We start from the raw sequence: 26,427 nt of genomic DNA on the forward strand, positions 1-26,427 counted from the left end.
TTTTGCAGAGGATCTCTCTGCATGGGAAGGGTTAGCAGGGAAATGCGTACAGTAGATGCATCTGTATGTAAGTTTTCCGACGCCGATATTTTCCGACCTGACTTTTCCATCGCAACCGAGCCCGATCAGGATCCAGTCGATCGGGAACGTTTGCGATGTGAAGACGGCACCACGGCGCTGGACCATTGTGTCCTTGAGTAGAGTTTTTGGGAGGTGCGAAAAACACTCAGATCGTTTGCAAATCAGTGTTACAAGTGCCGCTTACTTGCTCGGTAGCTCGTCCAGCTGCCATTCTTTTCCCTGCAGGAAATCCCACTGCGGGGAGAGGAGGAGCCGGAGGTTACACTTTCATTTGCGTTCGGGTTTTTTTTTGGGCCACAACGAAAACTGTTCGGTTTCGGTGTTTTTTTTTCCTCTCGGCGTTCAATCGGCGCGTCCGTCAGGCGCGTGCGCGGTCACGGGATTCATGCTGCGCCGGCCAACCGTCTGCTGATCGTGCTGCCGAGCGGATCCCGGACGTGTGTGCTCGGTTCGGTGGTTGCGCGCGCTGTTCGGTTCAAACGCTCGCCCCGTACACAACGCATCGCTGTGATCTCCGGATTTTTTGCCCGTTTTTGTGTGTGTGTGTGTGCCTTTCACGTACCTCTCCACCCACCCTTCTCTCAACGATCAATACACACACACACCTCCGGATCGTGTACCGTCGTACCAATGCAGCAGACACTCGGTCATCAGACGCGCGATGTGTTCCGGATTGCGTACCGGTGGTGCCGCTACGTCCAGCACCGTTCTAGTGCGGCCTGCGTAAAACCGTTCGATGCGTAAGCCGCATCCCGCCCTACCCCTTATCCCCGCCCACCATCACGCCGAGTGGTTTGCTCGTGGAGATCGCCCGGAAAAAGGCGAGCAAGAAAAGTGTAATTCAAAGCCTTCACGCCCCCCCTCGGGCGCACAAAAGCGGGAAGTGAATGTGAGTCAAAGTGAGTGTGCGGATGTGTGTCTGTGTGTGTGTGTGAAAATCAGTGCGTTCAAAAAAGAAAATAAAAATTGAACGGTGAGCAAAATAGTCTTAATAAAGAAATCTTTCTAGCGGGCCAAAATGAAAAGGCCAAGAAATGTTACCAAAACCCAAGAGCTGCCCCTGCCCTGGGCGTGCGGTTTTGCACCGGATCCGAACGGTTTTTTTTTTATTATGTCGTGACTTCGTGCCAGTGTGTGCACGAGTTTGAGTGTGTGTGTGTGTGAGAGTCGGTCGGTGTGTCCGCTACACCGTACGGCTATGGCAACAAATGATCGCAAGCTGAACGCGATCAAGTGGTTCCGTGTGCAGGCGTGTTTGCCCCTGCGGAGCACCAGGGACTGTCAGGGACAAACGGGCGGAGACGTGGTGAGAGGTTTAGGGAGACAGTTTGGCGATGTGGCGATGTCGTGGTACTACTAGCAGGCACGTGTTCCCCTACAGATGTATGTGTGTTTGGGTGTGATTTCTTAATGTGTTTGTGACGATCGTTAGACGATCGAGCGTTGGACGTGGAAAACGAAATTGTCCAACAGTTCCTCCCTCTTTAGCCACTCTCTCCTTCCCCGGATGTTAGCGAGCGCTTTCATCACCTCCGAAAAGAAGAAGAAGAAGAAGAAGCAAAAAACAGCGCACTGGCAAACGATCGGGAAAAGATCAACCATATTTATGTCCCGTGCAACGAGTCCCGTGCAAAAAGGTCATGGAGAAGCCTGGTGTTTCTTGATCGTACGCCAGCGCTCGGGCAACTCGGCCCGGTTGAACACAAGCCGTAGGAGGATGTTGTGCCTTGGCTTAATTGGGGTGGACCGTGTTACATTTGTGGCGTGGCACATACATTCCCTACCACTTCGATCTCGCTTCCAGCTTCCGCCCATAGCAGTGATTAGTGTATTTAGTGCGGTAGCTACTACACCGGAGACTACACGGGACAGGAATTTACAACTCGCAGCGATGCACTGGGAGTAATTGACAGTTGTTCAACTAGTGAGGACGTTCAATTCAGTGTGGCCTCTGCCAGAGGGGAACCCGCGACTAGTTGAGCGGAGCCGCTCAATAAATTGTCTAGCGCTGTTGGGTAAGAACAACAACACTCATTAACAAACGCTCAGCAGTTTGCGCCGTAGTCACTAGTCGAACCGTTTGTCTGCTCTTGAAATTCATACGATAAGCACGCGCGCGCACCGAACTGCCATGGCCGCAAGCAGCTGCGTGTTTCCGATCCGGGCGACAGGCGGGACGCTCGTAATTCATTCGATGGACCCGCGTAACATCCCGGCTCCGATAATGGTTCGTCGTGACTCACTCGGGAGTGTGTGTGTATGAGTGTGTGTGTGTGCACATTAACGGCCTTGGAATGTAAACATGCTGCTGCGTCTCCTCGCGCGCGCCACTTCCGATCGAGAGAGGACAAAAGAGAGTGGATGATGGTCGTGGTGGGTTGGTTGACATCTTCAGGCCGGAATCGCAACCGTGTTCTGAAGGGCGGTATAGACTGGTGATGTGCTCTCTGGAGCGCACCAACGACTCAGATCCGACTCCGGCTATTGTTAGTCCGATTCCGACCACTATCCGATTAGGCAAAATGGAACCACTAGATCTGCCCAAAGTTGGAGTCGTCCGGAGCCGTCTGGAGTCGGAGTCATTCGGAGTTGTCTAGAGTCGATCGGAATCGGAATCGGTCGGAGTCAACAGGAGGCGTGTGGTATATGCGCTTGTGATCAGGCATTTCATTTGGTTGTGGTATACAGGCCTTTGTTTCGTATGCCGACTCTGGCCGACTCCGGACGACTCGGACGACTTGAACGACTACGAACGAATTCGAACGATTCGTTCGGATGATTCCAACTCCCATTAACTCTGGATAGATCCGGACGACTCCGGATGAATCCGACCCCGAATGACTCCGGGCGACTCCAGGCGATTCCAACTTCGAATGACTCCGAACGACTCCGGGCGACTCCGGATAACTCCGGATAATGCAGGGCGGACCTACCTTCCGGAGTCGATTCCGAATTTATCGATGTCGGATCGGAGTCGACTCCAGACTTTTGCCATCTTTACCCATCACTAATAGAGACTGTCTAGCAAATGTTGTTGGCCCAACACCTCTTTCCTGCTCTTCCAGAGCATCGAAACCGGAAGTGAGCATGGAATTTGCTGACAGCGTGTCGCTGTTGCACGGTTTACTCCTCCTAGCAAAATAACCCGAAATGTGGGCTGCTGTTGAAGAATGTGCGGGAAAAGGGACGCAACTTGTAATATAGAAACAATGTTCAAGATGTTTTGTTAGAATAGGGAAACCTCGGTCAGTTCTGTGTGATAGCTTCTGGGGACAGGTTGACGGGTTCTGGTGTTAAATGATCTTTTTCTCGGCCTCTTACCCGCAGAGCTCTCCGACCAAGTGAAAATAAGTGAGTGAGATTGTGTTGAAAAGATCAGTGTGTGTGTGTGCGTGGGTGTGTGTGTGATAAAGATTGCAAAACGACACTCTGCCTATGGAGAGGAAGGAGGAGAAGGAGAAGGAAAAGGTGAAAGCACATCGCAAACGTTCCGGTGAGCATCAGCCGCTGCACTCGACGAGGCGGGAAACACTGCCAACACCACCGCCGGATCCAACTGTCGCCGCCGTCGCCACCGCTTCACCGTCCGGGCCAGCCGTCGAGGGCGATGCGTACGCCTGTACCGGCAGTTACGCCGAGACGGACCCGTTCAAGCGTCTGTTCACGTACCGGGAGCGGGAGGCACAGTTTCTGCGGTTGCTGTGTGAAGGCGATCCGGCGACGGCGGTACAGGATGGCGGTGGTGTTGGGTGTAAGAAGCCACCCGGTCCGTGTCATTCCCAGTCGCTGCCCGGGAGCAACGCGAAGGAGCCCGATACGCCGGACGCACCGACACTGGGCAGGAACGAGCCCGGGTTCGAGTCGGCGAACGAGTTCCTGATGCTGCTGAACCGTGCCGGCCCATCGGTGGCGGCCGCTCTGTCGACGAAGGATGCGATCGACCAGCTCGATCGGCTGCACGAGCTGATCGGGCAGATGCTGACGCTGCAGGAGCAGAACATGCGCATGCACTGGCAGCTGAAGAACGTCGAGACGCTGCGGAAGCTGAAGCTGATGCAGCTGGCGGTATGTGTGGCAAGGGAAGGATGGGGGGTTGTGTGTAAGCCTGTCCATGAATATGTCTTTTGTCTTGCTGGTCCTTTTAGATGGCGAAAGATCCGGAAGCGTTCCTGGTCGGACTGCCCGAGGACACGTCCGACAATGATCTGCTGGACAGCGAGATCGGGCCGAATCTGGCCCTGCTGGAAACGATCCTGGCCGCCGGTAACTCTGCCAGCAGCAAGCGCAGCAGCTCGAAAAGGTTTGTACACAGTGCTGTTTGATGTTCTTGGCCCTTCGTCAGCAGTAATGTCTCTCTTTTCTGCTCCTTCTCTTCGCAGAGAGCGTAGCAAATCGGTGATCAACGACGAGATCGGTAACTTTCAGCTGCATCGCAAGGAGAGCGGCGGTGGTGGTGGTGGTGGTGGTGGTTGCAGTGGCCGCAACTATCCGCTCCGGCGCCAGAGTGCCATTTCCGACTTCAAGCCCAAGGTGTCCAAGTGGACGAAGGTGAAGGCGGCCTTCAAGTGGGAAAAGACCAGCGCCCTGCCCGCGAACGAGATCAAAAGCACGGAAGCGATGATGATACCGGTCAACAACGAGGTGGCCAGGTGAGACGCACAAACAAGAGGGGTCCCTTAGGGACCAATGCCCAACCGCTCGTCGCTTACGCTGTTTCCCGTCTATTTCCCAGATATCTGCGCGTACCGTCCATTCCGTGCGTTGGCAGCTCGGGCGATTCCGTGTTCAGCTCCTCGTCCGGTATCGTGGTCAGCGGTGGCTCTGCTCCCGGCACGCCCGGTGAGAACAGCTTGGCCAGCTCGGCCGAAAACCTTACCGACCTGAACGAAGAAGTCGGCGCCGCGACGACCCAGCGAGAGAGACGTAAGTGCAGCAATTCCTTTCTGTTTCTGTCCGTCCGCCACGCCCGTGGTACTATTCCGGGACGTCAATCGATCGTCGGTTGCTTACATTGGCACTTCTTTGTTGGGTGGTATGAAAAGGGAGGGGGGGTTCTTTGGGTGTGTAAAAGCTAGTGGCGCAGTGGGCCAGAGTTTGACGGGAGCCAACTTTGCAAACAATCATCCTCCTCCCTAATACACGCGCAGTTTGATTTGGAACTCAGGAATGCCTCGCCCCCGAGACTGACCGCGATCATTTCGTGTGTGTGTGTGTGGGCATATTTTTAGCGCACGCAACTACTTTGGCGCAGGGCAATAACAAATCGATGCGTGAAAATTTGGTAAAACTGTGAAGTGTGCGAGAATTTCCAACGCCCAACGCGAGAAGGAAGGAAGGAAAGAACACACTTCCCTGCGGCTGGAGCAAGTGATGTTTGTTTTGATGTTGGTGAAAGGGTTTGATTGCATTTTGGTGGTGCTATTTTCGGGTAGAAAATTCACACACAACACACACACACACACACCCACACACGGGGTATGATGGTGTGTTTTTGTTTTGTGTGGGGAATTTCGGTTTTATTTTCTGAACCAACTCTGCCACGGTGGAAGAAATGTGATCTGCATTTAAATCATCATTAGACATTCTTGGTCTAGATGGGGAGGCACTGCATTCATCTTGCGATGGGCAATGGGTGCTCGGATTGCTAAGCAAAGTGGGATGAACAGTGCCTACCATCTTGAAGCATTCCAATGGGCGGCGTCGTAATTTCGTCGTATGAGCTAGTTCAGTGGTTCTCAAACGACCAGTGCCAACGCATTGGCGGATTAACACGAGTGGAGGCCCTAAACAGTCACACGAATGTAGGACTTTCTGAAGTGTCGAGCAAGAAGTTGTAAGAGACGTTCTAAACCAGAGAAAGATTGAGAAGCAAATTTACTTGTGAGCGGGGGATGGGTTCCTTTTTTCGGCGTCCTAAGAGTCGCTTAGTTTACCAAAGAAAAATTTAGAAATAACCAAAGAATAAAATATACAACTCAATTGGTCTGGTGACAGTCGTCAACACGTACGACTTAAAAACATGCCCGTCATGGGTTCAAGCCCCAAATAGGACCGTGTGCCCCCATACGTAGGACTGACTATCCTGCTATGTGCAATCAGTAAGTCACTGGAAGCCAAGCCCAATAATGGTACAGACAGGTCTTGATCGACAACGGTAGTTGTGGTGCCAAAGAAGAAGAATAAAGTTTGTTGAATGTGTTTTCTACCATATTGTCCATGCGTATTGCGTGGTCCTAGGCATTGAAAATATCCTCTTAGTACCTTGATATGTGATGAGTAATGAGCTTGATATGTGAGCCGCTTCAGGGTTTTGATAGGAGGCGAAGCGTGATTGCTGTTGACTATAGACTTTGGCATACGTAAAAATTAAGCGGAACACCTCTGTACCTTGATATCTCTTGAGGATTTAAGAAACCGACTGTTTTGGAAGACATCAGCTGTTTGAAGTATACTGAATTCAAATTATTCGAAGATGTACAGTGTAATCTCTCTAAGGCGAATCTTCAAGGAACCGTCAGCTTAGAGCGTTATTCATGCTAAGGAAAACTAATGAGGATGTTGGTATGAAGTATCCAAGAAACTACGCGAAATACATGGCACCATCTGATCGAAGGGATATAAAATGTATGGAATATGACGGGACCATCAACATGCCAACTAAAAAGCGTTCAACTATTGCATTCTGACAGTAATATCTTTGGACTACTTTGGAAACCACTGGCCTAGATGATTACTGCTCGTTGTGGTGCGGGTCCTAGGCGGCTGCGACCATATTGTCACACAGTGCCGTAGGAGACAAAGGTACACGTCTCGTGAGAGTATCTCTATGTTGCATAGTAACCTGCAAGTTACTTGTTCTCTCTCTCTCTGCATGTACTAAACTAGATCATCCTCCGTGTTGCTCTTAATATTCCTCAAGCCGCGAGACACAGCGTACGGATTGCAACCACACCCTACTCAAACATTGAAAACCCCAAGTGGAAGGAAACCCCGATTTGTTTGTAGCAACTCTCCTGAAAGAGATGGGATCATTACTAATCTGTACACTCGCTTCCCGGTACCCAGCTTCCCTGGCGGCTGGAACGTTCGACCCAAATAAACATTAGCTCTGGAGGAGTGTGTGCGATTTGCGTCAAACGCAATTCATGAGACCATAAAGCGCATTGCAATTTGCCGGAATCAATCCGGTATAAGTTTGAATGCCTGGAACACACTTAACGTTGGAGTGGACTAGACGAGGATCATGCCTACTTGTACCACTTGTACTATACACCTCCAAAAAAACGGTTAGATAATCCGGTTCTTCTGGTACAACCAAGCAGGATGCACTCGACAGGGTACATCACCTGCTGTATCCTGCGGCTAGTTGTTGGGAATGTTTAGCTAGTGTTTTGAGGGGTGTTCCTGAGCACACTTCGTGAAAAAACAAACTTAGCATATCCTCCCTCTCTCTCCCCTCGAACTCGTTACCCCTTCTGCCATCGTGTACCGAAATAACGCCAACCGCCACCAATGGAGCGTTGCAGGAATTTGGGGGATTTATTTTTAAAACTCTTTCGGGTCGGTTCGGTCCGCTCCGGCGGTGTCCCGTCCCAACAACACCTGTAGAGTGGAGTGAGAGTAGTCCGTGTGTGTAAAGCGCCGTGGCGGCGGCGGTGGCGGCGACGGCGTCAACCCGATTACACAGCGATCGTGCGAACACACCCGCCCGCACGCCGAAAAGGATGCATTGCGCACACTGTGCAGCAGTCATTGCACTTGCAGAGCCCACCCGTCCCCGGCCATTATGCGCCCGTGTCCCGCCGCCCGTCTCCGGGCGTTACGCGGCCCTGACGTAATGCCGACGTTTCGGGATGCAAAAGAGCGTCTGCCAATTGTGCTACTCGGCTGCTGCAGCACGCACACACACACACACAGACGCATTGGTTCCGACGGGCACAGTACGGCGCACGGCATTGACCGACCGGGCGTGTGGGGTGGATGGGTGCAGGTTGGCGCTTGTTGGAATGGGGTTTAAAAATAAACCCCCGGACCGCGTTCACGGCACGGAACACGCACACGGAACGCGATCACCATCGCGGGAAGAAGAAGGGAAGCGAGTGCCGCTGTTGTTTGTATTTGACGATCACGAGCGTGCGCACGCAGATATCGGTGTGTAAGGGTGTGTGTGTGTGTGTGTGTGTGTGTGTGTGTGGGTATGTGCATTGCGTACCCGCCAAACCCGCCAAAAAGGGTTCCGGGTTTAATGTGCGATCCGGCGCACGGGACACACTCACACGAGGTGGCAAGCAAGCGCCAGCAGGAATGTCCTCCCTCCCTACCAGTCACTCCTCCCCAGCGGTCTGTTACGAAGGGAATCAAAGTTTGGAACCATTCGGGTTCGGCTGGGCGGCACAGTTCCTTCTGATGCTGCTGCTGCTGCGTTCGTTTCTTTGCGCGTCTGCCGTTCGAGCGAGCCCCGGAATCGGGAGGAAGGGGGGGGGGGGGGGTAGGGTAGAGTGGAAGGTTTCAAGCTATGCTATGACATAATCACGCTATTTTTAACGCCCGCCAATTCGCTGCGCCGTCGCTGCGGTCGGTGCGTCTCCGTTTGCTCGCTCGCGCGCGCACAAACACACACACACACACACAGAACCGGAGCGAGTTTTCCTGGGCGCTGGGAAAGGAAAGGTGGCTAATGCAGCTAGGCTGGTGCGCTCTGGTGCAACAGCAGCAGCAAGAGGGTGGAGAGGGAGAGCGGGCGCATCACGGAGGAAGCGCAAAACAGGTGATTTTACTTTCAATTGACACAACCCGAACAGCGGCGCATCATTAATGCCGAAAGTGGGTCAAATGGCGTTGGGAGGAAAAGAGCAAGCAAGCAAGAAGAATCGACCACAACGGAGGGATTGAGGGAAAGTAAATGTTGGACGGATTTTCCAACATGCATGAATCGAGCACCTGATCGTGTCGAAGCGAGGATCACAAGCAAGCCGTGCCGTGGGAAATGGGAAATTGTTACCGTTGGCGCGGCTGCTGCTGGTGCAGCTGAAGCTTCCCAAAAACCCCCAAAATGAGGGTGGAGGGGGGGAAACAATAAACAAGCTTAAAATAATCACACCAAACGATCGCGATCCAGCGAAGTGGCCCCGGTGTTCTGGGTTACATCAACTCACACCTTTCCGTTTTTTGCTTTCCCCTTGTGCCGATGTTTATCAGAGAAGCGAATGGAGCAAAAAAACTAAAAAAAAGAACGGAAAAACCACTTCCCCGCACCACAAGTATAAAGTGCTATTTTTGCCACCCGATCGAAAAATCGAGGGGCGGCTCACGCTAGCACAAAAGCGATCAAAGCGTATGCAATTCAAGAGTCACGGGCCGCAGCAAAAAGGTATGCTCGTGAACCTTGAACAGCGTTTAGTAGATTAAAAGCCTACATCGGCATACCGGAACTGATGTGCTCTCAGTTGTACATCAACAGAACGGAAATGGAAACACACACACACACACACACACACACACACGCACACGGCTGATTGTTTATGATCTTTGCTTTGTATGCCGTGTGATCGTGCCGCGGCGCCCCAAGAGGATGGTTCGTTCTGCGATCACTGCGATTCTGTGACGCCGGCCGGATATGCCGGCACACCGATGAAAGGACTTTTCCACCGGTCTGACTTCTTTTTACTTTGGGAGAAGAAAATCCTTTTTCTATGGGGTGCAAAAATTCCAACAGTATTCGCGCAATAGTTGCTTCTAACTCTTGGCTGTTTGTTTCCTTCCCCTTACCGCAATTACGCAGCACCAGACGGGGTTCGGTTCAACCGACATTCCAGCTACGCTTATTTAAAGCTCCTCCACTTTCCTCCTAACCCCCCCCCCCCTTCCCCCATGTACCATGCTGCTTCCCCCTTTTTCGGGTAAGCAATGCCAGCAGGGTAACGCCACGTCCTGTGCGCAAATGGACTTTGCACGATCCGTGCGGCCCCGCCAACGGGAGTCACGGGACGTGTGAAAATGTGAAACAGGGTTTTGGGATGATCGCAGTGTGGCAGTGTGCAGTGGCGCAGCAGAGCGAGAGCGTGGTGGCCAAACCAGCCAACCTCGCATAAACCCCGCTTTTACCTACACGGAGGCGTACCGGGTGCTCGTAAATCAAAACGTGGAATGGTGGTTTGGAAAAAGAAATATTTTCCAAAGATCCCAACCCGCCCAACCACAAAGCGAAAAAACCCCAAGTGTGGGGGCCATAAATAATGAGCTGCAGTAGGGAGAGAAAAGCGGCATAAGTACACACACAAAAAAAAACAGTGCAAAAGTGCAGGAAAAACCGCCAGTGCGTGTACCGCTGGCACGTTGGCAAGATGGCAACGACACGCCCAAACATGGGCGCCCGACGGTAACACACGGCCAACAGCAAGCAGTGTGTGTTTGTGCGAAGATTTTTCAAGTGATTCTATTAGCAGCAGAAGAACCCCTCTGTGCGAGTGTCCTTGAAGCAGGACCAGCAGGAGTTGTGACTGCGCGGACACGCACGACGATGCGCAAAACGTCATACGCCGTCGCGTCCAGCTCACGTGGGCGAACGGTTTACGCCAAACCGGTCGCAAGATGATCGCCAGAATCAGACAGCCGGAGACAATCAATAGAGAAGGGGGTGGGGGGGGGGAGGAAGAGGGGTGGGGGGGTCTGTGAGTGTTTATGTTTATTTATTTTTCGCACCGAGCAGTTTCGCACATTTCTCTTTTTTTCTTTAGGGTGTGTGCTATCGTTGCTTTCTCTAGCAGTCGCAGTTTGTGTGTGTGTTTGTGTGTGTTTTCTTTCTTTGATGGTTCTGTATAACATAAACCAAACCCGGTGTGTGAAACTTAAGCACGGTGACACACCACGGTGTTGTTTTTTTTTTTGCGCAAAACTGATGAATTTGAGGAACCACACCACACCACACGATGTTCCTATAGATACAGACACGCACACATGCAAAGGGTGATTTTAAACATGATGAAAATGCTATAAGAGATTAGCTACAGGGGTGTAAATGCCGTCTTTGCAGTGGTCATTCACCTTCCCAAGACGTTTTTTGGCTAAGGTTCCGGCAGCCGCTGAATAGTTTCAGCGCATTTCCGTATTCAATCACGTGGGAAAAGTGCGAACCAAATGTACTCACGCAAACTGATAACACTCTCAAGAGGGCAACGGGCGGTGCATGTGTGTGTGTGTGTGTGTGCGTGGCATGATTCAACGCGTACGGTGACGCTCCCCGATAAGACGAAGCACCACAAAAGTTTGGTTGATGTAAGGGCAGCTAGTTGCAGCCACTTGCGCAAACCGACCCAAACCGTGCAAACACGTGCAAACCTTGCGAGATTGTCTGAAAACATTCCTAACCTCCCTTCCTCACTAATGTTCAAAGGTTTCAAAGGTTACAAAACCGCATCATGAGGTTAGTTCTGGGGTACGGTTGATGCACACCGACCACTGTAATGGATCTAGATATTCTTCAATGGATGTCGGTATAGCAGAGGAATGTGTATCAGATCATGATCTTCGTCATTTTAAATGTTAATAGGCCCGTTGTCTGGGTATCTGGGGGAGAGTATAATTCGGGGGTTATGACATCCATTGGCACTGCACCCAACTTGGATTCGGAAAGCACCAGAAACTCTTTGTTCTTCAAAAGAGATTCAACGGGATGCGTCATATTACCCGGAGAAATTAAGATTACGAGAAGCTTATCTGATTTCAAACGTAAGTCATCTACGCAAAGCAAACTGTGTAACGTGAAATATGTGTAGATGTACTATGTCAACTCGAACGACTCAATAACAAGCCCGTCATGGATTCAAGCCCCAAATAGACCGTACCCCCATACGTAGGACTGACTATCGTGCTATGGTAACAATAAGTCACTGAAAGTCAAGCTCACTTCACTAGTGGGTACAGGCAGGCCTTGACCGATATCGGTTGTTGTGCCAAAGAAGATAGAAGAGATTAGGGCTTCGGAAGGTAGTGCTCTGGAGCCAACCATTAGCACCAGTGGAACAGTGGATACATTAGATTCTCCAACATTGTCTTTGGCTACTCCGATCGGTATACATGATTATGACAGATACATTGAATGGCTATAGTGGGTTGGGTTGAAATTACCGCGACTGCATTTTTGTTAAAACAAAGTTAGTGCCTTGAAGCCAGGCATTTGGTACCAGAAACCCTGGAGCCAGTCATTGAATGATACTATTGGAACTGGCCATATGCAAGTCGCAGTTGTGGAGTAAAGCCCGTTTCTCGTTAATGGAACTATGCCACCACTTATTCGTTTTTTGGCCATTACACCGTGCATTATTAGAGTAAAATTATCTTATATATACTTTCGTCCTTCTCAAACCTGTGTTGGGGTAAGAGGTGCGATTTATCATCATCACACGCCAACATGTTGTGCAGAAAAACACAACAAAGCGTGAGTGGTGATGGTTATTTTTGGTGCACCTTGAACAGGCTTGGTAGTGGACTTTTCTTTCTAATTGACCACAACACTGTGAGCTGGTGAATGTTTTCGTTGGGCTAGCCAGAAAAGGGAGAAGGGCACCATGTGGGAAAATAATTAATTTAATTGTTCCATCCATCTCGCGTGGCGTAGAGTTGGCCTAATCCTCTAGCCCCCAGCCTAGATTGTTTGTTTATTTTGAATGCGGTGAATGGATCCATTTGGTTTCGGCCGGTGCAGCCAGCTCGCCTGTCGACTGCAACTGAGCGAAAAACGGGGGAAAAGCGAATGCATTTCCAATGGTGTACAAAATTGAAAGCGCATTAATTGGCCACCTCAAAACGGCCGACACCCGTCGCTTTTGATCGACAGTGGGAAGAAAGGAGGTAGAGAAGTAGTGATGGGGTTTAATGCGTATTAAACTAATAGCGTTTTGCGTCGGCTGCTGCTGCCCCCAGGATGTCTAGGATGTCAAAGTTCACCTGCGTCATGCACCGAGTCGGCGTTCGGTCTTTGCTCTAGATGTCAGTGTAAAAATAGTCAGCAACCCTTCTGCAACTCCCCTTTTGTCACCCATCCTCCCAATATGAGTTCGGAAGGAGTGTAATGTGACAGAAATAATGCACCGCGGCAAGAAAGTCCAAGGATGCGGTTGACTCTGTTCCGATTGTTCCGCCGCAGTTGCACACCTCGCGGCATAATCACCCTGACCGCTGACACCCTCACGGTGGTTGAGGAGGGGGAGGGGTGCGGAGCAAGCACAATGTCACACGCACCGTGTTGAATGAATAGGTTTGCTTACGCACGCGAATTTGACTCTTGTGCACTGCATGCTGCAAGTTGGTTGCGTAGTGGCACGTGTTTGGCTGACGCGCTTCCGTTACCCACAGCCCTTTTAATCGCAGCCCCTTCCTTTACCCGTTTGGGAACAGATTCTTTACAGCCGGGAAAGCGCGATTTCGAAACTCATTTTTCCTACAAAAATACAGACCGTGGACGGGGAAGAAGACTGACTTCAAAGCGCGGCGCACCAGCGCAAGTGCTGCGAGAATTCGCGTAAATCGTAAACGTGCCTCTTCCGTGGTGGGAGAAAATAAATATGACGATCGCTTTTCCGCAACGTACGATACGAGTTTTGGGGGGGAGGGGGGGGGGATAGGGTGCAGAGGGGGCACACTCTGCATCCAGTACGCGGGTCATAAAGTAAAAGAAGCAACAAAAAAGCCCTCCAGACGAGAATAGTTCAAAGCGTTTCGTTACGCATTCGTGGCCGGATTAAGTCCGGCGTGGGGCTACTAGCGAGGGGCAGCCCGGGAAGTACGGGCTAGTCTGAAAGGAGGGTGAAAGGAGGGTGTGGAGTGGATTTAACGATTTCCTTGCGAGAAATGGGTGTTTGTGCTTGTACTACACCACATTGCGTTTAATTTCGACACGCTGCTCGATTCGATTGGCAATAGTTTTAGCTAACAAAGATGTAGGCAGCATACATGTTGATTCAATCATGCTATTGTATAGAATATGTGTGTGTGTGTTGAACGTGCGGAAGCGACATTAGAGCAGTGGAGGTGTTGTGGAACACGGTTCCAAAATGCTTTAAGCGATTGAAAACCGCCCCTTCCCCCGAAAGAGAAAAGGAGTTGCAAAATCCGAACCGCGACGAAAACGATCACTTAATCGCACTAAAAAAAGCACACAAACCCACACACACGCATACATACAGACGAACGCACGATAAACAGTTTAAGCGCAAAGTAAACAAGTCGTAAAGTTAGGGGCATCGCAAACGCACAAGAAAAACGCTCGCCACGACGCCAATCGTCCTCTGCCGCCATAGCGCGTGGATTTTGGCGGATGGGTTGGTTGCGTCGGTTTGGGACGGGATGGGAGCGAAGCGGCGCATTGGCTTCGAATGATTTCGAAAGTGAAAACATATGGTCCTGATGGCGCACTCGAGGATGGGTGAAGTGACGCCGATCGGCCGAACCATGACTGGCCGGGTGGAGTTCTTGGAATTTTCGTTCGCCAAGGGAGGTGGGGGAGGCTTGTGGAATCGGCGCGGGCACATGGATATCGAAAGAGGTCCGGGTTTGGCTCGTTTTTCACAATGCCGAGATCTACACACTTCTAGTACTTCTTCTAGGTGTGTGTGTGTGTGCGCTCTCATTACTTCGATCGGAAACATCGACCCGCTGGAACCGATCGGTGATAGACGGTGAAATAATGTCCAGAGTGTCCGGCAAGGGTGTAATGGCAGTAGCGAACGATCTTTGCCAGCTAAATATAGCGTCCCGTCCCCATTCGGTTGCGTTACGCGCGACCTAACCGATGCGCGACAAACACGCGGCGGGACGACGCGCAAGATATGTGTGAGCGTGCGCGCTCGCGACGGGAATGTCGATTGCCGCCTGCCCGCCTGCGTCGGTGGTCACCGTCAATTTGCTTAATTGTTTACTAGACGTATCCATTCGTCAGCGGGTGGGGTGTGTGTGTGTGTGTTTTTTTTGGTTTTGCTTCAGTTGGATCTGGTAGACGCGCTGGTGTCATGCTGTCTCTGCATCTTAATTTCTTCATTTCAGGCGGCAAGCGAGACTCGGTGAAGAGCACGGAACGGAGCAGCCAGGAGGAGGATGCGCGCCGATCGCGGTCCCTCGATGGGGAAGCTATTCTTGAACCGATTCGTCAGATGGATAAGGTTAGTGGCGGCTTTTTTCTTTTGCTTTGTGTGCTTCCCAGCTTCTTTCATTGCTGGATGTAACGTTCCACTCGCCTTTACAGAACAAGAACAAATCGGCCTGGAGCAAGGTGAAGGGTATTGTGAAAAACCACCGCGGCTCGCTCAAGTCGAACGAGTCGCGGCGGGACGCGAAACCCTCCAACAGTGTCGGCTGCAGCCGGGAGGCGAGTCCGTGCGAGTCGATGGATGCCTGCGAGATGATGCAGCGCGACCGGTCGGATTCGTTCTCCTCCAGCCAGACGTCACCGGGCCACCGGTCGTCGGCCATGACACCGACCTTTCTGCTGCTACCGGCAGCATCCCCTGGGTCGGTGGCGGCTGCTGGTGGTGGTGACACCAGTGCCCCGAGCGGTCCAAACTCCCCGTGCAGCTCCATCCCGGGGACGCAGGGCACGTTTTCCAGCGGTGAGGATGGCGAATGGCGACCGGCGCCCGAGGGTCGAACGACGCGCAGCGGCAGCGGGGACAGGGGTGTACCGACGGCCACCCTGGTAACGCCCGGCACGGGTCGGGGATCGCGCAAAAGCAAACACATACCTGAAATTGAATCCGTACCTGAAGGAGTCCCGGTGGAGACGAGGTCACCCAGCAACTCCCAGCACACCAGCATGACCAGCCACAACACCACCAACACCACCACCACCACCAACAGTAGTAGCAGCAGCAGCAGTATTAGTAAGCTAAGAAAATCGCCCCCCAAACCGCTCAGCCTGCACCGGCAGCCGGACTCGATCGATGTGTTGAGCACGGACCCGGCGGCCCAATCGGACGCGGCGGTTGCGCAACTTGGTGCCGCCTCATCGCCCGGTCCGAAGTATTCGCCGAAGCGCAAAAGCTACGCCGGGATTTGCCTCGATCCGGATGGCGGCGGCTCGCTGCCGGGCAGCCCATCCGGCAAGCAGTTTAGCTTCTTCGCCGGCCCCGCCGATCGGATGGTTGCGGAGCTGATCGAGCCAGACTACTCGAGCGGCGACGTTTCGGATCAGAATACGCCGAAGCGACGGCCGTCACCCAAGTACCATCATCGGACGTTGCAGCGCCAGCGGGAGGAAATCGAGCGGCGGTATCAGGAGCTGCAGCAGAAACTTCAGCATGAGTTCGATGCGAAGCAGCAGGAGTGGGAACGGATGCGCCCGGCCGCAGTTATGCTGAACAACAGTCCCTGTAAGTATGGCCTCCAGCAATGGGGAGGGCAATAGCATCCACAAAACGCTTGACAAAACTCCGTTGAGATCGGGAGTACTTACGATTGTAGCGGGTTGGTATATTCCCATAAGTATTGCTTCTAGTGAACCAGCTGCTGAAGGAGGAAGCTGCCGGGGCGGCAGGGATGCATGGTGCCAAAGCCCAACCACCGCCGATCGTGGAGGACAATCTGACGCCCGATTTCAAGAAGAAGCTCAACGAATGGCGCACCAAGGTACGCAGCAAATGTGTGGAGAGGCCTCAGGACTGAAGTTGAAAAGTTTCGCGCGCTCTTTTTCGTTATAGCACCAGCCGGGCGTGGATGCCAAGAAGAAACCCATCACCGACTGGCAGCTGTGGAAGACGGGACAGATCAAGCTGGAAGGGCAGGGACTGAAGCAGCTGCCCGATGCTAAGGATTTGCCGGAAGATTTTCAGAAAAAATTGTGTAAGTTAAGGGCATGTGATGGTAAAACCGTTGTGAGGGTATCTGATGTTTGTTGTATGTTTGCTTACTTGTAGCTGAATGGAAGCAAATGAAGGCAGCGAACAAAGTCCCGTCCTATACGACGCAGTCCTCCCAGGGTGAGAGTGGAGCGTCGATGAAGCGCCAGCAATCGAAAGCGTCCGGCGGTGCGGTGAAGAAGTCCAAAACGTCCGACGAGCTCGAGAAGGAACGGCACCATCATCAGGCAGCACAGCAGCAGCAGCAGCAGCAGCACCACCACCACAGCCAGCAGCAGCACCAGCAGCAGTATCTACCGAAAGCGGAAGGTCTGTCGAAGCTGAAGGCACTCGTTAGCACGTCGGAGGCGCCCAAGAAGGAGCTGGTAGTGCAGACGACCAAGGGTTTCATCAAGTTCGAGGGCATTTCGCGCAAGTTCACCCGGAAGCTGTTCGAGTGGGAAAAGGCGAAAGGCATTGGGCCGGAAGCGTCCACCATTGCGCTGTTGCATCCGGGCTATGCGCCGGTGGTCGTTGAAACGAGGGGTGTAGTGCTGGAGAATAAACGTAAGTAGATTCGTAGGTTATTGTAGGTAGGTGTTGTTCTCCATGAATCTTTCGTAAAGATTCATATGAATCGTTAGTGATGAATGTTTCGTAACTCGAATAATATCTCTGAAGATTTGTATAAATTTCGACATATGACTGATGGACTGATTGAATCTTTGGAGACTCAAGAATTTATGAAGATTCATATGAATCTTTACAGATCCACAGAAACCTTTAAAGATTCATAAATCTTTAGAACCATCTTGAGATTCTTCTCTAGAATAGATTCTTATAGCAATAGTTTTAAGATTATTGAACCTAAAAATAAGAAATTCAGGTTCAATGAATCGCTGTGAAGAATCACTCAGGTTTTCAGAAAGTTGAATCTGAATTTCCTCCATCTCTAGTTGTAAATGAATGAACAAAAAGTTAACGCATTTTCCATTGCATCATTGCAGGAGAAAAGTCACCAGCCTTAGCAAGATCACTGTCGATGGACAGCATAGCGCCTATCCCTTCGGCATCCTCCATATCACATCAACCGTCCAGCCTTTCGCTGAACGATGCCGACGAGCTGAAGGACGTCGATAAGGACAGCGGTTCCAACCGGCGTGTCTCGTCCAACCCGGAGCTGGAGCTGTCAGCTGAACGAGAAGAACCGGGTGCCGTCCTAGTGGAGGTAGAGGACGAGATACTGGAGGTGGCTGACCCACTGCTGATGCCCGTACTGCCGCCAGAGGGCGAACGACGACGAGAATCGACCACACTAGGAGTGAACCAGAAAGCCAAAGAGTAAGTCGGTTTGGGGAACATTGGGAACATAACATCGTGTGGTTCATTCTTCACTCTTCTACCTCTTCCCCCGCAGGCCTGGATATTCGTCGAGACCGTCCAGCAACAGCAGTACCATCCTGAAGGACTCCACCAAGCTGCTGATACGCTTGAGCGAACAGGACTCGGTCAACCGGGACGAGGTGCGCCGGCTAAAGATCGTGCTGCGTGCCCTGATCGCCACACTGCCCGAGTTCGTCGAGACCGGCTCGCGTGATAGTATTGCATTTTTTGCCTACATGAAGGATCTGGCCCTGGACGTGCTGCGCCAGCTGCATCGCTTCGACGACGGTACGCTGCGGGACGCGGGCGAGGTGCTCGGCAACGTGCAGTCCATCAACGGGTCGGTGGCCGAGCTGAAGAAATCGCTTCACTCCTACATGAAGTACGCTTCGGCGCAGGCGGCAAACGGAGGCCGCTCGGCGAAGGACGAGGACATACCGCAGATCAGTATTACACCGGCCGTTGGTGCGCAGGCAACGTCCTCGATCCAGCGGACGGACGATTCGTTCCGCAACATGGCCACCATCAACGTGACGCCGACCTTCGTGTGTAATGCGGTGCGCGTCAACACGGTGGAGCTGGTGCAACCGAACCCATCGTCCGTGGTGCGTCGGTTCCCGATCAGCTCGGAATCGGAACCGGCTCCGCTTACGTCACAGTCGCCGGATTCGTCGGCTTACGCACAACCGCAAGCTGCCCAGTGCAAGCTGGACTCGCCGGAGAAGGATGTACGCGAACCGGGCGCCGGCAAGAAGCTGCAGCGCAATCTCAGCAACGGAAGCCGGCGGAAGGCACGCATCAAGCGGATGGGCTCACGGCAGAGCAGCAAAACCGAGAGCGACAGTGACGACAGCCCGCAGAACTATGTGCTCGATGTGCCGCGCAAAGCCAAGCGCAAGACGAGCCGGGCGAAGAAGCCATCATCAGACTCGACGGAGAAGCTAGCGACAGCACCGGCTGGAGGGGAAAAGGTGTGCGAAGATGTGGTTTATGTGTTGAAAATCAAGCCCGGACAGAAGATTGAACAGGTGGAGCGACCTCAACCACAGAATGCGTCCCTTGGAATGGCTCCCGGGGATGAGGTTCTTATTTCTCCACAAGAAACGTGCGTTGAGTTGATGGAGGTTGGGATACAGCCGACCATTCAGCCGTCGGTCACGTGCACCGCCAGCGTGTTGGTGAAAACGAAGCGCAAAATCTTCACCACCGTCGACGGTGACAACCTGTCGGCGGGAGGAGTCGCAGGTCAACCGGTTGCCATCAGCCAAGAGCTGGAGTCAGGCTCCGGTGCATCGGATCGAAACGATGTCCCCGAAACGGTGGTAAACGTGGTGCTATCGTCCCCCACTCCCCAGGAACAGAGGATCGTCACCAACCTGCCCCCGCTGCCACAATCCCCCAGCATGCAGCGACGCATGGACGCGGCGAAAGCGCCCAACAAGGAGCTATCCCCCAACATTCGACTCATGATCGCTAAGTACAACCAGCGGCTGACGACCGAAAAGGGAGGTGCCTCACCGCACAGCTCGGGCTCGTGTTCGCCCGTCGCGTGGCGCTCGCCCGTCCTCGATCGGCGTGTGCGCAAACAGACGGAAAAGTACCAGGAAACGATCCAGCTCTCCAAGTCGGCCAGTGCTGGAAGTTTGCGCAAATCGCTCAAACAGCTCGAGGAGGAAAAAGAGCGCGGTACGGACTCGAACCGGGGTGAGTTTGGTGCCGATCGAGACCGGACCAGAGTGCTGAAGTCGTTCAGTGCAAGCAAAATTGAGGGCACAAGCAAGGATGTGATTGGGCGCGATTTGACCGTTGGCAGTGGCGGAACGGAAAAGGAACCTTCACCCGAGCTCGGGACGTTTCTCGCTTGTGATAGTCTGCGAAGGCGCGACACGTTATCCCGGCTGGAGCGAACGCGGGAGCAGCAACAACAGCAGCAGCAGCAGCAGCAGCAAACGGTTGCAAACGAGCCGCCCGCAAGCATTGCCAGCTCTCCGTCCTGCCAAACGATCACCAGTGCGACGGGCACGATCCGGAAGGAACGGCTGTACAAAAAGCGCACCGAGTCACCCATCGCCACGGGGACGGGCACGGGAAGCATCAAGAAGTCGGCGGGTCGTACCGAAAAGTACACACGCTGCCGGTCCGTACCGAATGAAGAGTGCGCGGTGGAGGTGCTGATCTCTTCGAAAGCACTGAAACCGCCCAGCCCACGGTTGATCGCCCGGCGGAGACTTAATCTCGAGCAGCAGCAGCACCAACGTACGGGAGAATTCTCGAAATCCGCACCAACCACGCCGCTGGAGGAGAACCGTAGCATACTGGTACCGCTCAGCCAGCGAGCGCTGAAGCTGAAGAAAGCGAAGGAAGACTTCCTGCGTGCTCCGCTCGGTGGCGATAGGGCGGCCCTCGGGAACGGTTGTTCGCAAGAGGCAGCAGAGCATCAGCCGTGGAGCAATCGGATCAGTCAAATCAGTGCGACCAGTACGGCCTCGTCCAGTGTGGTTGAGGGAGAGCTGACACTGCTGATGAAGAGTGCCAGTGCTGGGGTGATCGGGGCACGATCGGTGCCCGATCATGATGGTACGGTCACGTTGCGACGCAACGAATCCGGATCGTCGTACGTTGAGGGGGAGCCTGGTCCACCGGGGGCGAGTTCGCGGCACAGTATCAGCACGGGCAGTACGGCTGGAGTGGCCACCGGTTCCATTGCCGCGGGCAGTGGCGGAAGTCGATTCGGTGGTCTTTCGAATCTCGCCTCGAAGCTGCGCAAGGTGAAGCTGCGGCGCAGCAGCAAGGATCTAAGCAAGATGAACGCCATTTCCGCACTGTGTCGGCAGAGCCTGATGGTGGACATTAGTGGTGAAGCCGCGGCAAAGATGGGCAGTGCGCAGAGTCTCGGTTCGCCGCGACGGGCTGGCCGTGAGGACGGTGAGCAGGATGAGGGCCGGGATGGAGACGGTGCTGAACCGCTGAAAAAGTCCGGCAGTGTACAGGCCATCTGCAATCGCTTCCGGCGTAGCGGCGAACGTAGCGATGAGTTGAAGAAGAGCCGCAGCTTAGGATTTCTCGAGCCCGACCGGAAGGGTTCGGGATGAGCGCATGGAATCGTGGGGAGAGGATGTTGAAGATATTACAGCCAAATGGTTGGGCATTAAAAGCAGAAGAATCAAAACGGATGCGCTAGAAGAATCGGATGTAAATGATATTGCGATGTTCTTTTTTTGTATGTCTATGGAGTTGCGCTTGCTGAAAAAGGAAGGGCTGTGGAGTAGTGTTCGAAACCCGCTTCTCAATTCTATTGATGTTCCGTCATTTACGTTGTTCTACCGGTCTCTACTGTACATGTTTTTCGCCCGTCCAAAAGAAACGGAGCATTGATGTTTGTTTCCCATCGAATGAAAGCGAAATAAATGAAATGAATCAGTACAACGTTTCACGCGACAGAGTACATTCGGAAAGAAAGCAGGACAGTGGGCTGAGTGCGTTGACGGGTACATTCTACTGGCTGGTAATTTGAAGATTTGGAGCAGGATAAACCGAAGCAACAGAATATGCACCGTAATCCCATATTCCATTATCGTTGCGCTGCCCCTCGCAATGGAGTTGGTGCTGCTTGGTGCCGTCACTGGGTTGATTACGCCCCTACCCAGTGAGTGATTACATTGATTTGTGTGATCAGCTATCTTATCGAGCGAGCGCGGTACAATTAATCCACTCGTAAACCCCCGGGTCACCACCGTTGTGCAACGTGTTCCCGCACGAAATTGGCATTGGGTTTGGAAGGGAAGTGATGAAACAGGTTCTCACCAAACTGCTGCCACGATGGTCATGTGATGGTGTCGCTTGAAAGTAGCGATCGCATTCTTAGAGGGTTGATCTTAGCACATCGGACGTGTTTCTTCCAGTATTGACGACGTATCGCCTATTCGGCTCGAAAGTTCTGTAGGGCCGTTAAACCTTTGAAATTCTCGCCACCAAAGCAAATAACGTTGATGATGGAATCGAGATGAATACAACATAAAAACACACACACACAGAAAGCACCGTTTATCTTATCAGTTGATGCCGCCGCCGGTCTCAGGTACACTGAGGTCCGTTGTTTATTCAAGGTGCACCTCGTGGCAAACCCCTGGCGAGGAAGATGGAGGTTTGGGGGTAAGGGCAGGGCGGCCGGCTGCGCAATACTAGCGGACGAAGCTCGTACTGCAAGCATGTGGAGCATGTGTAACAGAACAAAAAAAAAAGTAAGATGGTAGCGTTGTGTATCAATCATTTTGGTTCGACGATAAAGAAATTCCTTTTTTTTCGCCTTTCGCCCCGTTGTTGTTGGGGGTACTTTTCGGTACAAAAATCGCCTGCTACTGCGGTGAAGCGTGGTAGGCCCTTTGGATAAAGAGATTTACTGAGAATGATATTATCAAATTTAACCATTTTTTTCAATCAATGGTAATGGTTTGCAGTTGATCAATCGTTCGTCAATGTCCTGGAACTCCTGAACAAACTTGCTCCGTTCACAGAAACGCAGGGCGCGAATCCGTCCTATGTCCTACTAATCTATAGGATTAGTGTACAAAGGCATTGAAATTTCGTTGGAAATTTCGAACCCTTCCGCGATGATGTGCCCAATGTTTCCGTGGAATATCCGCGTAGCAGTAATCGTTTCGCGATAAGCGCCTGGTCGCAAAATAAGACCCCGAATTAATGCCTGCGTCTCGTAACTTGGGGACTTCTGGGAGCTCAGCGTTTGCACACCTGAGCCCACCCGAGAAGCCCGACCATTGCGATGAAGATTATATGGCATTTATGGACCGAGCTAGCCTAGCTAGCCTCCGGGTTCGATTTATGATACCCCCGGCTCCGCAAGGTTGATCAACTTCGAAACGGCGTTATCTTCGGGGCTTTGTGTCTTGCGCTGCTTCACTTGCCTTCGTCTTGGCAGCGAATCGGCCGGGGAGGGTGCAAAGAGGAACCCCATTGCACAAGCATCCGGCCGGCATGTTTGATGGTAGAACGCCGATAAGCTTCCCTTCCAAAAACACCTCGCAGGCCAACATGTGCTCGCGGGTCGCATCAACCTGCTGCCGCCAACCCACCGGTGCACTGAGCGTGCGTTATGTTGTATTGCGCAATGTCTGATGAGTGTACCTGATACTTTGGGATGTCTTGCTTTGTATTACCGATCAAGCCAATCCCAGCCAGTGTCTCAGTAGGTCCAGGAAATGCATTTGAATTCTGGAAGGATCAATGTGTCTAGAGCACACAAACACGGAGACTTCTTCCACTAATCCTGTGGGTAAATTGTTTTGGGCTGGGGTTCTGTATCTCCTTGGGGAAGCGTGTACCGTCCCATCGTATCATTCCAGAGTTTGTAATTGTGTGCGTTGGGTGCGATTGGTAAAACCTGCAAACTCATGGCGCAACTTATGATCGAGTCCCGAGCTCTTCATCGTACGATCGTATTGATAAAGTGTGTGCGTATGTGTGCCAAGGTGGTTCAATTTCGCAACAACACAAACAAGTCGACGTATTCCAATGTTCGAACGTCTTACGGAACTAGCAAAGTAATTTGAGAAATTTCGGAACCATTTTTTTCAGTTTGTGTTGTACTGTCCTCAGCCATAAAATAGGCATGCCCGACTTTGCATCGAGAGCTTAGCCGGGCGCGAAGCCGCTTATCGTTGATAGTTTTTTTTTGTCGGAAACGAGACCGCATGTGTGCATAACCGTACACCCCTTTCCTGAGCCCAGTTCCAGAGGCCCTAACACATACACAAAAGATCAAAAAATCCCATATCTTGTGCCTCACAGGTAAGTGTAGGTGATTCCGGTGCGGAGGGACAACTTACCGCGGCACAGAGGCCTGTCGTTGTGAAGCGTTGCGTCCCGCGGATGAGAAGGTGACGTTGAGCGATTTTCCTTATCGGTGATTTCACACCGTCGCAGGAAGGGACCGGGGACCGCGGGTGCCGCGGGCGTGTGTGACCAGCGCCGTGTGTGTATAAATATCGATGGCACGTTCACATCGACACTGAGTCACATTTATCTTGCGGAACCGTGGTCTTGGTCCGTGCCACGGTGGTGTGCGTTACCTATTTGATATGGCCCAAGCTTTGAACGCGATTGATAACGGATCGGTACGGTTTGTTTTTTCATACACACATACACCTAGTTGTGACCGAGGGCGGCCATTTCGGTATCGATCGGAGGGGGTTGATTTTGCCCTCTCCGTCCCGGCCCAACACGGGCACCGGTGATCCTGGAGCATGCGTTACCGCTGATAACGGTTGCGCTGTGTCTCTCTTTCTGTCGTCCGGAGCGCGCCACAGCGGTGAGGGCCCGGCTAGCTAGTCTGCCTCGCTTGTTGCACACTGTAGGCACTGAAGGTGACAAGAAAAAACTGCCATCCGTTTATCGGTTATAAAAGCTGTGTACACTTTAAACTGCTCCTATTACGGTGGATCGCTTGGTGTGGAAAGGACCGGCGGTTCGGTTCCGGTGCAACACGATTGAGGAGTTTGCCGATGTGGCATCGATACTCGCGCACAAGAAGGGGCAGTGAAGTGAGTGCTTGAAGAGCTTGAACGAAGGGTTGTTACAGTTGCAGTGAATGCGATAGGCAGTTAATAGTGAAGTGTGGCCAAATCGTGTGCGAAAAATGATTGCGACGAAAACTCCTCTGCTGCAGCTCCGGCTCCTCATACGTTCACGCTACGATCGTGGGTATTTTAGATCATCGACAGACCACGGCACTTTCGTCACTGGCACTGTAAGGCCGAGCAGATGCGGCCTAAACCCAAACCCTCACCCGTGGTTCGCATCTGCTCCCGTCCAGTGCCCTGTCCAACCATACTGTCAGATCTACTTCATACCCATGAATGGTGGCGTGAAAGCGACGTGACTCATACGATTAGTGCAAAAAGAAGAAGCAAACGGTGGCGTGAAAAGGTGTGCGGTGGCGTCATCCAATGTATATGTATATCACGATATGGAATAAGTGGAGTAGTGGTCTCATCGCTTAGCTTCAGAAAAGTGAGATTCTACTTCTCCGACTTAATTCATATCTAGTTGAATCAACAGTACCGTACGCCACCCTCGCAGAAGGCAGTTCGTACCAACTACAGCCAGCGTGCTTCCGGTTTTCGCAGTCGGAGCAGGCAACGCCCAGAAAAATCGACATACCACGTCCTACATGTCGACGTACGTGCGGCGAAGCAAAGCGCCAGAATGTATGCAATACACTCTACACAATTCAACACGCGTTATTCGATCGTGGTCGTTTGCGTTTCGTTTGTTTCTCCCTGTAGCCTTCACGCGTCAACAAACTAACACAAATTGTGAGACTTTCTTTCGCAGTGACGCAAATTAAAAGGAGGTGGAATTTGGAATGTAAAAATCCATGTGGTAAGGCCCTCGAACTCCATTCGCCCTCATCTCAATTGGTTTTGATTGTAGGGTTGTACTGCACGCCCAACAGGCGATAAGGAATGGAAGCTCAACTCAACGTTGTCCCGATTTGCGTGTCAAACTAACACCTCGTTGCGAATGTGAAAAAAGACATAATTGAGCGCATTTCGCGAACGTGCTAAGCGTTTTAACGAGCTGCTGGCGCAAAACCTTACCACAGGATTAGCGAAACTGCAACCACTCCCTGAGGGGAAAGTAGTATGGATTAGAACTGTTTGTTTTACAGCTTATAATTGCGCCGTTTGCCTGCCATGGCATTGGAAAGAGCAAGTACAGCTTGCGGTGATGTAATAATGATCGGCAAACAGTGCGCGTATCGACCCCGGCGCGGAATCCTGATTAGTAGCATACCATGGCCATACCATGCCCAAGGATAGCAGGTAAAGCAAACAGGCAGACCGATAATTACAGGGACTCGCAGCCCGCAACGCTTCGTAGAGTGCGATAAAACGCTAGTACGATCGGCGGCGGGTTGTAATCGTTTCGGGGCTTCGGGTTTTGTTAATATTTCTTTTTCGGGAAATAAAAATAAACATTCCAGTCACCCGTTCCAGCCCTTCCCTACCCGATTTTACCTGTTCGCTTCGCATAGGATTGGAAAGGGAGTGTCTTCTAACCTTCCAAAGATTAATAACTCTGTTTTTACGATCGCAAGGATCACCACCGCCAACGGGGG

General features: G+C 52.2%; 1 protein-coding gene across 5 annotated transcripts; it reads left to right on the plus strand.

The window, feature by feature from the left end:
* The first annotated feature begins 69 nt into the window (after positions 1–69).
* Positions 70–21,713, plus strand: LOC121589832. 5 transcript variants are annotated; one of them, XM_041909014.1, is made up of 12 exons: positions 70–213; positions 3,409–4,146; positions 4,227–4,381; positions 4,461–4,730; positions 4,814–5,004; positions 15,121–15,236; positions 15,320–16,442; positions 16,556–16,698; positions 16,770–16,911; positions 16,986–17,474; positions 17,915–18,248; positions 18,325–21,713. In XM_041909014.1, exons 2-12 carry the CDS (start codon positions 3,517–3,519, stop codon positions 21,380–21,382), a joined length of 6,651 nt encoding a protein of 2,216 aa, XP_041764948.1. In that variant the 5' UTR covers positions 70–213; positions 3,409–3,516; the 3' UTR covers positions 21,383–21,713. The 5 variants fall into 5 exon arrangements, with proteins under 5 accessions (XP_041764948.1, XP_041764947.1, XP_041764952.1 ...); XM_041909013.1 differs by lacking the exon at positions 70–213 and adding an exon at positions 224–1,054; XM_041909018.1 differs by lacking the exon at positions 70–213 and adding an exon at positions 224–1,054 and having other exon boundaries at positions 16,568–16,698.
* The last annotated feature ends 4,714 nt before the right edge of the window (positions 21,714–26,427 follow it).

Source organism: Anopheles merus, chromosome 2R (assembly GCF_017562075.2).
Source record: "Anopheles merus strain MAF chromosome 2R, AmerM5.1, whole genome shotgun sequence".
NCBI lineage: Eukaryota > Metazoa > Arthropoda > Insecta > Diptera > Culicidae > Anopheles > Anopheles merus.

Bases quoted from the DNA above. Each gene is read 5' to 3' on its own strand.
- LOC121589832 (XM_041909014.1), top strand. From the start codon at position 3,517: ATGGAGAGGAAGGAGGAGAAGGAGAAGGAAAAGGTGAAAGCACATCGC. The intron at 16,699-16,769 runs GTACGCAGCAAA...TTTTCGTTATAG, and splicing joins TCAACGAATGGCGCACCAAG to CACCAGCCGGGCGTGGATGC. The intron at 18,249-18,324 runs GTAAGTCGGTTT...CTTCCCCCGCAG, and splicing joins GTGAACCAGAAAGCCAAAGA to GCCTGGATATTCGTCGAGAC.